Genomic DNA, 9,766 nt, shown 5'->3' on the forward strand with positions numbered 1-9,766 from the left:
CAACGGCGAGAGCTACGCACAGATACCAAGAGTGCGCGCTATCGACTTCTATGTGTGGTAAGTTCCTACGAGCTTCGGTGTGAGATTTCTTCCAGCTCGTGTGTCGGAATGGAGCGTGCAGCATATCTATAGAATCACAACGAGTAGAGCTACACATTAGTACCATCGGGGTCAAGTTTCGATCACCTGTATTTTTCGGCCTGTCTTCATACGCGTTTACCGCACGGAGTGGTTATAGGTTGATTTTGCAGTTCAAGTCTTTAGGGTGTTGTTCTTACCTAGTGTATAGACTTCCCCTTGAGTTTGAGATCGATTCAATGATTCTAAATCCTGTTTCGTATAGCATTCGTTCGTAGTACGGATTTCAGTCACTTGCGTATTTTAGAACTTAGATTTGATTTCCTTAGTAGTGATTGTCATTAGAAGGTCGAGTAGGTGATTTGACACCCACCTAGTTGTTTCCATGCGCCTGCGGGTCAAGCTCCGTCCTCGTCTGACAAATTCTGTTGTTGGTTGAGTTCTCGCTATTTAGCTTCCGCTAGCGGCGTAACCGCCTTAACACCAACCTATGTGGGATCATGCCCTGTCGGTTGACAGATGCAGACCACTCTTTTGTGGACTTTGAGAAGCTAGCCGAATTACCATCTTCTTCACCCAAAGACATCTTGCGATAAGCGTGTCAGCATGTGTACGTGGTTTGGCAAAAAAAAAAATTGCATGTTGAAACGCCTACCTCAAGCAATCTTTCGGTGAAGAAGACGGTGTTAGGAAAACAAGAACAAGGGGCACCTCTATAGCAATGTTTCCCAATAGAGCTCAAGACACAAACTCAGCAAAGCAAGCTATATCAAAAGAACTCCCACATCTCAAAGGTAAGTAATCCCTTGGGATTTCACAAGCACACGCCCACCCAAAGACCACCACAAAAACTAGGAAGCACTTGCCCTGCATGGAATTACAGCACATGCTAACCAATGCACCCGAGGAAAATAGCTTCCCCCTTCACCAAATTATTATTCAAAACCACAATTTTAAAGTGTATACACACCACCACACAAGCGAGCTTCCACAAATTACTCTATACTAAGCTGCCTGCGGGGTGCCATATCATGTACCCTACGAGAGATAGACTTTATCTCCCATACCACAAGTCCAAAAGGTATGCTTTCAAGCCTAAAAAATTATCAGCATTTTTTGCAACGAAAGTTTTGAAGACCATAAATTTCAAATCTATGTACCTCTATGTGCAAAATCGGCGTGAATAGCAAGCTTCCCTAGCACGATTACACATAGGAAAGGTTAGTCGAGGAAAAAAATCCGCATCAAAAAGCATGAAGAGGGCACACCAAAGAAAAACATGGAAATTTATGATATTGGTCTAAACGCCCACAACACCACAACTCAAAGGTCAGTAATCTCTATGGATACAAAAGACCACCATGAAAACTAGGAAGCACCTGCCCTGGCATGGAATTATAGCACACACCAACCGTGCATCCGAGGAAAAGAGCTTCCTCCTTCACCAAAGGATTATTCAAAACTACTATTTTGAAGTGTATACACACCGCAAACAAGTGAGCTTCCAGAACTTACCCTACATCAAACTGCATGTGGGATGTCCTATCATGTACCCTTTGAGAATTAGACTATATCTCCCAAACAACAACTCCAAAAAGGATGATTTCAAGCCTCAAAAATTATCTGCATCTTCTGTAACAAAAGTTTTGAAGACCACAAATTAAAAATCTATGTACCTCTATGTGTAAAATTGTCACGAACAGCAAGCTTCTTAGCATGATTACACGTAGGAAAGGCTAGTTAAGGACAAAAAACTGCATAAAAAAGCATTAAGAAGGCACAACGAAAAAAAACCTATAAATTTTTGATATTTTGTTAATTTTTTTAATGGTTTTACATGATTTTAATTTATATACAAGTCGTGGGTCAAAAAACTTACCTACAGCCACTTACAGTAACTTGACAACTGACACTACATTATCAACTTGCACTACATGTATATATGCTTGCTAAAGCAAGCTAAAAAAACCACAAAACGAAATCCCACACACCCTTTTGACACTGGGCTTCATGTCCATGTTTACAAATTTACAAAAAAATGGGGAGTCCAACATGTGCACAACATCAACAATTCATCTAACTTCTCAAGCCATTTGATGGTGGTTCACCAAAATTGATGGTAGTGGGTGACGTCATCAAAGTTACCGCCTCTCAAAACATTGCTACAACATGGAGGAGTTCAATTCTAATGATGAATTTGGTCAGCTGGTCAACAACTTAGCTTTGGATAGCGCTGCTGAAAAAGACAAAAAGGGCAACTCAAAAATCCTAAGCTCTAATACCACTGATGTAATGGAAATGGCCTAAGAACTTTGAGAATAGTGGAATTAAGAGAATTAGAATGAGTATTTTCATTAGACTACTTTGAGAACATAGAGGGTGAACTTATTTAGCAGTAGCAACATAACCATAATACGTAGTTAACTTGGCATGAACAATACTTTTACAAGAGAGAGAAATAGAGAACTTGACAACAATTGAGGACTAGATTTATGCGGAGCCGATTCCCCCTCCAATAGGCTTTTGTATTATAGATTCTCCCATTAAGAGAGACTTGGTACAATACAATTTTTGTGTTCCTTGTGACCTAGGTGATGCAATGAAGATAGAAAGCTTCATGCATCACGAGCATACCATAATCTTGTATAAGCATTAACCATCCCCCGCCTCAGTCCCAAGGCCTCAAACACCTTCGAAGGTGGAGAGAGCTAGTGGGGAATGAGGGTAGGGAAGAGGAAGAAGAAGTAACATATGAGAAAGAGAAAGTTCCTCACTTATCATCACTCTTCTTGCATAGCAGAGCAAAATAGCATAATAATGATGATGAAGAAGATGGCAAGCTTAAGCATTGAAGCATGGATCTTGGTTGGATTTGCTCCAAGAGTGTTGGTGTAGGCTCTCAACTTCTCAACAAGCTTGGAGAAGGAGATGGAGCTCTTGCACTTTGCACCTCACACCATGAGTGTGTGTGTGCGCGCGTGTGTGAGAATATACCCCCCAAGCTAGCCCCTAGCTTCCTTGGTCGACGCCCCCTTGTAGCTCATGCTGAAAGTTGATTGGACAACTTCAAGCCTAGCCAATCATATGCAGAGTGCATATCAAGCAACCATGCTAGCCTTGGGACAAGTGTCCCCCTTTCCCCTTTGAAAGAGAGGACTTGATAAATGTATAAACAATTAATTAAATTAGCTAAATTCTCATCGGACCCCTTGAGAGGCCAACCAATAGGCTTTAAGCACCTTATGAGGGCAACATGGAGAGGAACTTGACATGTGTCCCTGTTGCTTCTTTAGGCAAGGCTTGACTTGTGTGAGGGTGTGTGTGTTCTCTCTCATGCTCCTACAATGAGGACTCGCCCCCTGAGTAGGGGTGCTTGTTGACTTTTGGAACACCTTAAGCCCCTCAAGCACCTTAGTCATGGAGCACCTTAGCACCTTAGTCATTAAGCACCTCAAGCACCTTAGTCAGCAAGCACGACAAGCACCTCAAGCTTGGACCGGGTTCCCACCTCAAGCACATGCCTAAGGTCAAAGGACTTTTAACACTAACATTTGGAGGTCTTTAATGAAGCTAACCCTAAGGTTTTTTAGCTCCATTAGCTAGCCTTGCTCTTTGACATACCATCTCTCTTTTGGACCCCTTTAACCTTGGCCCCGTGTTGAGATATATCCATAAGCACATGTCTATATTCTAACCCTTGTTCCCGTTTATTCTCCCACATTAAATGATCAGTTTAATATGAGAAAATCATTTGGGTTGGTTAGATATTAGATTTTATGACAACTGACAATGTTATTATTGATTATTATGAAGCTTCTACATATATAGGGATTTAGACTATGAGCTTCTTATGAGCATGGAAACTCCACAAAAGAGTGGTCTGCATCTCCTAAACGACAAGGCATGATCCCATGTGGGTTGGACATGATAATCAGGGCTTGAAGCCTATCATCAAATAGCATTCGTAGGTGTTCTAGAGTTAGGTAGAAAACTTAAAGGTCCCTTTTATTAGACGAGCTTTTGTAAGTACCATGAATTTCTAGATCACACTACAACCATAGGTACATTTGGGATAGGTAGAGTACCCAAGATTTCTTTCAGCATTGACTTGTACCATGGTGGGGTGTTAGATACTCTAGGTACTATGAAACCACCACTCAATGATATATAGATTTGGAGTAGGCAACATACCCAAATTTTGTATTAGTATTCGTATATACAACGACTGTAGAGGAAGGGGGGGGGGGGGGGGGGGGGGGGGGGGGGGATGGGATGCAAACACAAACAATACACATAACAACAATGCAAACGAACAAGGTCAATGCACACACTTAACTTATACTCCCCTGAAAAGACACACACACACAAACACACACACAAACAAAAGAAAAAGAGCTTGCACAAGCATTCAAACACACACAAGACACCCAGACCCTCACAACCAAACACTTAATCTCAAACACAGAGGCACATAGCCAAGCATGCACACAAAGGAAAAAGCACAAGTGAGCTGAAAATTAAGAGGGCCTTCCTTTTCCATTCCTTCTGGAAAATACATGTATAAGAGAAAGGGACTTTAAAAAGATTTTAAAACAAGCTATTATGGTCCGCTTTACCATTTATTGAAAAACAAAACTTTACAATGGAAAATAAATTTAAAATTGACGTGTAAAGAAAACAGTAATTAAATAAATATATATACATAAATATGATGTATATGTATATATAGATGTAGATATACGTGTATATATGCATGTGTGTACAAATGTTTACGTAGATACATATACACATACATATATGTATATATATATATATATATATATATATATATATATATATAGAGAGAGAGAGAGAGAGAGAGAGAGAGAGAGAGATATCTTGAGTTCAAAACCCTGCAAGATCTTTTGGGGTTATTTCCTATGGAGTGGAAATTATTTTTCTTCTTCGTCCTCTCTCTCTCTCTCTCTCTCTCTCTCTCTCCCCCCCCCCCCCCCCCCCCCCCCCCACCCTCCTCCCAAAAACACACAAACACACAAACACACATATGACATTGAATAGGCAAATCAGTTTTGTATGGCTTTCTTATGAGAAACCCACAAATAAAGAGTCATGTATGTTTAGAAATTTGGTTTTATCCAGACACTGCCCTTGCCCCCCTTCAAAATGCGGCAACAAGGAGACGCAGAGGTGAGCCCATAGACAAGGACCCATCTATCAAAAGCACACTCCACAGCAAAATGTGGATGTTCTCAGAGACCTCTTTACCACAAGCATACCATAAACAAAATGCCAAAACCAAAGACAACAGAAAGATGGAGACTGAGCTAGTAATCCCACTTTCTTTCTATAGCTTTGGCTTCACAGTCATGTTAGTGCTTATTGCTTACACTATGCCAAAGACAATACTTTCATTTAGCTCCTCCTGTTTTTACAATCCTTGCTGGGTAGCAGCTTTGACATTAAATTGCTTGTCAGAGCCTCTTGCACATGGGTAAGCAAGGGTAAGAAGAATCATTTAAAATTGCCCTGGTGAAGCACACCTTTAAGGCTCTCTTCAACTCATCCACTTTGCATGCCTTATTAGAACCTTGCGTGCTTACTCTGGGATCACCTTGACAAGCTGTAGAGTGCCTTGAGAGTTTGCAGTGAGAAGAGAGTGATGATCCCCCTGTTCTCGCCAGCATAGGGCTCCGACAAAGCACTTAGACTCGTGCAATCTTCTCCCCCCCTCCTCCAACTCCTCTTCCATCTCTTCCTCTGTCCTTCGTCGTCTCCTCTGTGGAGAGAAATCCTCGGTGTGGAGCTTCATCTGCCAGATGGGCTCATTCTTGCTTTTGTCATATACAAACACTTCATTAGTTTCTGAACCACATGCTATTAGCCCGCTCTCCGTCCACACACTCAGTCCTACAAAATTTTTCACATTCTTATGTGAATGGAAAGTCCGCCTCAGCATGTATGTCTCATCATCACCCACTTTTTTCAAAGATCGCCTCTGCACCTCATTTTCTATGAAGAGTGGTTTGCTTCCACTGGCAATAGGAGCTCTTGACCTCAGCTGTCCTTGGCATGTGCCCAGTGCATTGCAGGATGATATATCCCACAATTTGACCGAGCTATCAATAGAAGCTGACACAAGCTCTTCACCACCTAGAAACCTTACATAGCTTGCAGCCCTTTCATGACCCGTCAGACAAAGCAAGGATGAATCAAGCCGTCTCAAATCGTACACATACACATTTGAATCCGCGCAGGCAACTGCGATCTTGTGCGGCCCATCCGAACTAAACTCTGCACAGCAGATGGAGTTCCTACCTGGAGACCCGATGACTCCTATGCTTCTTTCACAATTGAGGGTCCATAACCTTACAGTGCCGTCCCCAGATGCGGATGCACATAGAGTAGGAAACCAAGAGCTGTAGTCGACACTCCAAATCCTCTGCCCACTATGCTCATACCTTTCACATAGACAAAGACCTTGCTCCACATCCCACTCTGTTACTACACCATCATAATCACCACATCCAATCACATTTGCTCCCAAAGGCCTCCACTTCAAGCTGCTAAGCTTTGCTGGAGTGCATATTATCCTAAGAGCAGATTCATCATGATCCTGGATGAGAAAGTCCTCACTTCCTGACATCTTTCGCTTACCTTGCAACGGTCGCGAGTTTCGGAATAATCTGCCTTTGCCGTGAGGTCCCATCAATTGCCTTTCCTCCTCAAAGTCATCTGTTTCAGCAGCATTATCCTCTCTGAAAGCTTGGGATGGTGGAGGATCACTTAGAAGGGCAGTGTAAGAACACACTCTAATCTTCCTAGCAATCCCGCCAGTAGCAAACAAAGACCCTGTCTCATCAAAGTCAATGGCCGCAATCACGTCCGAGGCAAGAGAGCAGGGATTGGAACGCAGAGAAGCAACCACCTGGAAGGAAAATTCTCTACAAGGAGACTGGAGGGAAACGCCTGCATTCACTGAGAGCGATGAAGAGCTTCCCTTGGCCCTCATGAAAACATCACACGTGCTCTCGTGAGGTACAATTAGGGGCCCCTGATACGCTGTGGAGGAGGAGAGTTCCTGCGGTGAATTGCATTGATGATGATGAAGAGAGGGTACCGAGGGCAGCAAGAGTCGAAGGTTCGGCATTGCTGCAACCATTCGAGAGCATGAATTGTCTCCATCTTCCTGCGGTTCTTGGCTGCCTGCAGAAAAGGCAGAGTGTTCTCCCTCTCTAAATAAGTCCCGAGGCATGCAGAGAACGGTGTCGCCGCTCCGGAGATCCGCACTCACCTGGCGCATATTGTAGAGCTACCCAGAATTACTCAGAGTGAGCAGATGCAGGCATCTCAGAGCATGAAGAATCCATGGCAGCAGGAAAGCCTTACCCGCATCACGGCTGAGGAGGAGAGAAGCCGCGGCAACTCTAGACAGAAGGTGAAAGAGCGTGTGTGTCAGTTACAATCCGCCATCTCTGAAGCTGAATTGAGACGGGGTGCAAATCACGAATGGATTGAAAGAGGCGCAATAATAGGCAGCTCAATCGACGTCCGTGCAAGAGCCACGCACTCAGCAAGCGGCGATCCGACGGTGAGCAAGTGGGAAAGAAGGCAATGGGGGGCTACCGTTAGCACCCTCAATTCCCCACTTTTTGAAAAATGCGGGCTTGGGGGGGTGACGTGGGGGTGCCTCGCATCTCATATGAGTCCCAGCAAATATCTGCCCACAGCGTTGCATTTGCAACACACAATTAAGAGGGCCTCATGGAAGCTCCTCTCAAGAGAGTCAAATTACATACCCATACACACACACACACACACACACACACACACACACACAAAGTTGAAAACTCTACGAGACTCTCATTGCATGTGCTTGGCAACTCTCCCTCCACACACCATTTTCAAGCATAAGGGAAACTACTTTCTGCTTAAGACTATTTTACACCACCCTCTGAACATGAGCGCCTGCCCAAAACATGGTCGTGACTTTTCAAATGCCCTACATAGTTTTCTGCTTCTGTGTGTGTACAACTTTGGTCTTTTCTTGGAATAAGGTAAATTCATGTCTTCGTCACATGTAGGCAACCTTCGGTTGATGTCCATATTTTTAAGGGATTTCGTGATGACCGACTACAAAATCACTTAAATTGGTAGACTTATTGTAGCCTTGGGTTGTTATCAAAATCTGGCAAAGGTTTTGTTGTGACTCCATTGCCAACAATGAGATGAATGGACCGTATGAAAACTCTGATTGCACATGAATGCTTTTTTGTGGCTATATTGCAATTTTGTGTGGAAGATACCACCCTGAGGTAGGGGAGGGACACCACTAGATAGTCATTTCCCCCACATTGGGGGGTTGTCTATCCAGCCTCTCTTAAACGCAAGGGAGTACGAGCTACTCCTCCAGTGTGAGGAGGCTACCTTACCACGATAGTATACATACATTAACCAAAGCACTCGCGTTCTCGATCGCTACAATGACTCATGGTGTAGGGAGGTGTCCTCTCCCACCCCATCATAGCCAACTAGTCAACCTCTAGTTATCCCGTGTATTCTCAAATATGAACCCTATCCCTACCTATGTAGATGTTGGAATTAGGGTTGCAGGAAAACACACACAACTTGGAGAAGACGAAGGAAGCTCAAGGCACACAACAGAGTGTATTACTTAGTGTGCAATGGAAAGATAGATAGCCCTAGAATGATGGGCTTATATACAATGCACGGGGAAAAAACCTCCTATGAGGGAAAAAATGCCCCAGCGGTCCTAAGAGTGTTCACACACATCACTACCACATGTATACGATAACAAATCCCCCTGGGAGTGACGCAATGAACGAGAGCTGGCACATAGAGTAAAAGGAAGTGCCATGCTCTGAGGACATGATCAGTCTACAAAGGGGAGTAAGCCCAAAGCTTTGCGGAAAGCTTCGAACTTCTCACGAGACAATGCCTTTGTGAAAAGATCTGCAAGGTTGTCTTGTGTTGGCACATAAGCCAAGCTGATCTCTCCTACTGAGAGACTCTCCTTGACATAGTGGTAATGCACCTCAATGTGCTTTGTGCAAGCATGAAACATTGGGTTCCTTGCAACTGCCAATGCACTCTGACTGTCAGTGTAGATAGTGTTCACAGTGTCCTGTCCAACACCCAAATCAGCCATAAGGCATCTGAGCCATTTACACTCAACCGTAGCTGTGAAGACTGCCCTGTACTCAATAGGTTGCTTCTTGCTCCACCATGGTATACATGAATTGCCAAGCATGAAACAAAAATTACTTGTGGACACTCGCGTGTCAAAAAACCAGCCCAATCTGAGTGCGAAAAAGCATGTAAGTTTGGTGGCAATGATCCATCCTTGGGATAAAACAAGCCAAGGTATAAAGTGCCACTCAAGTAGCAAAAAATCCTCTTAACTGCCTGCCAATGCTTAGACCCTAGGCTATGCATAAATCTGCTGACTTGTGAGACTGCAAACTGAATATCCGGCCTCCTGTTGCATACATAAATGAGGCATCCAATAGTAGTTTGGTAAAGAGTGACATCTGCAGGATCATCAACATCATGAAGACTCAATTTTAAACCTCTTTCCATGGGAGTGGCAATAGGTTTACAATCCTCAAGTTCAAAGTTACATAGAAATGTCTCTATGTAACTTTTCTGACACAAGGCCATACCACCATCA

The 9,766-nt window shown here is 43.5% G+C and overlaps 1 protein-coding gene across 2 annotated transcripts; it reads right to left on the reverse strand.

The window, feature by feature from the left end:
- Positions 1–5,145: 5,145 nt before the first annotated feature.
- On the reverse strand, positions 5,146–7,711 carry LOC147441319 (WD repeat-containing protein RUP2-like). 2 transcript variants are annotated; one of them, XM_086482998.1, is made up of 2 exons: positions 7,465–7,711; positions 5,146–7,369 (listed from the first exon to the last, which is right to left on the reverse strand). In XM_086482998.1, the coding sequence occupies exons 1-2, from the start codon at positions 7,468–7,470 to the stop codon at positions 5,675–5,677; spliced, it is 1,701 nt and encodes a 566-aa protein (XP_086339124.1). In that variant the 5' UTR covers positions 7,471–7,711; the 3' UTR covers positions 5,146–5,674. The 2 variants fall into 2 exon arrangements, with proteins under 2 accessions (XP_086339124.1, XP_086339123.1); XM_086482997.1 differs by having other exon boundaries at positions 5,146–7,387.
- Positions 7,712–9,766: the final 2,055 nt, after the last annotated feature.

This window comes from Adiantum capillus-veneris, chromosome 15 (assembly GCF_014529385.1).
Source record: "Adiantum capillus-veneris isolate H3 chromosome 15, ASM1452938v2, whole genome shotgun sequence".
NCBI lineage: Eukaryota > Viridiplantae > Streptophyta > Polypodiopsida > Polypodiales > Pteridaceae > Adiantum > Adiantum capillus-veneris.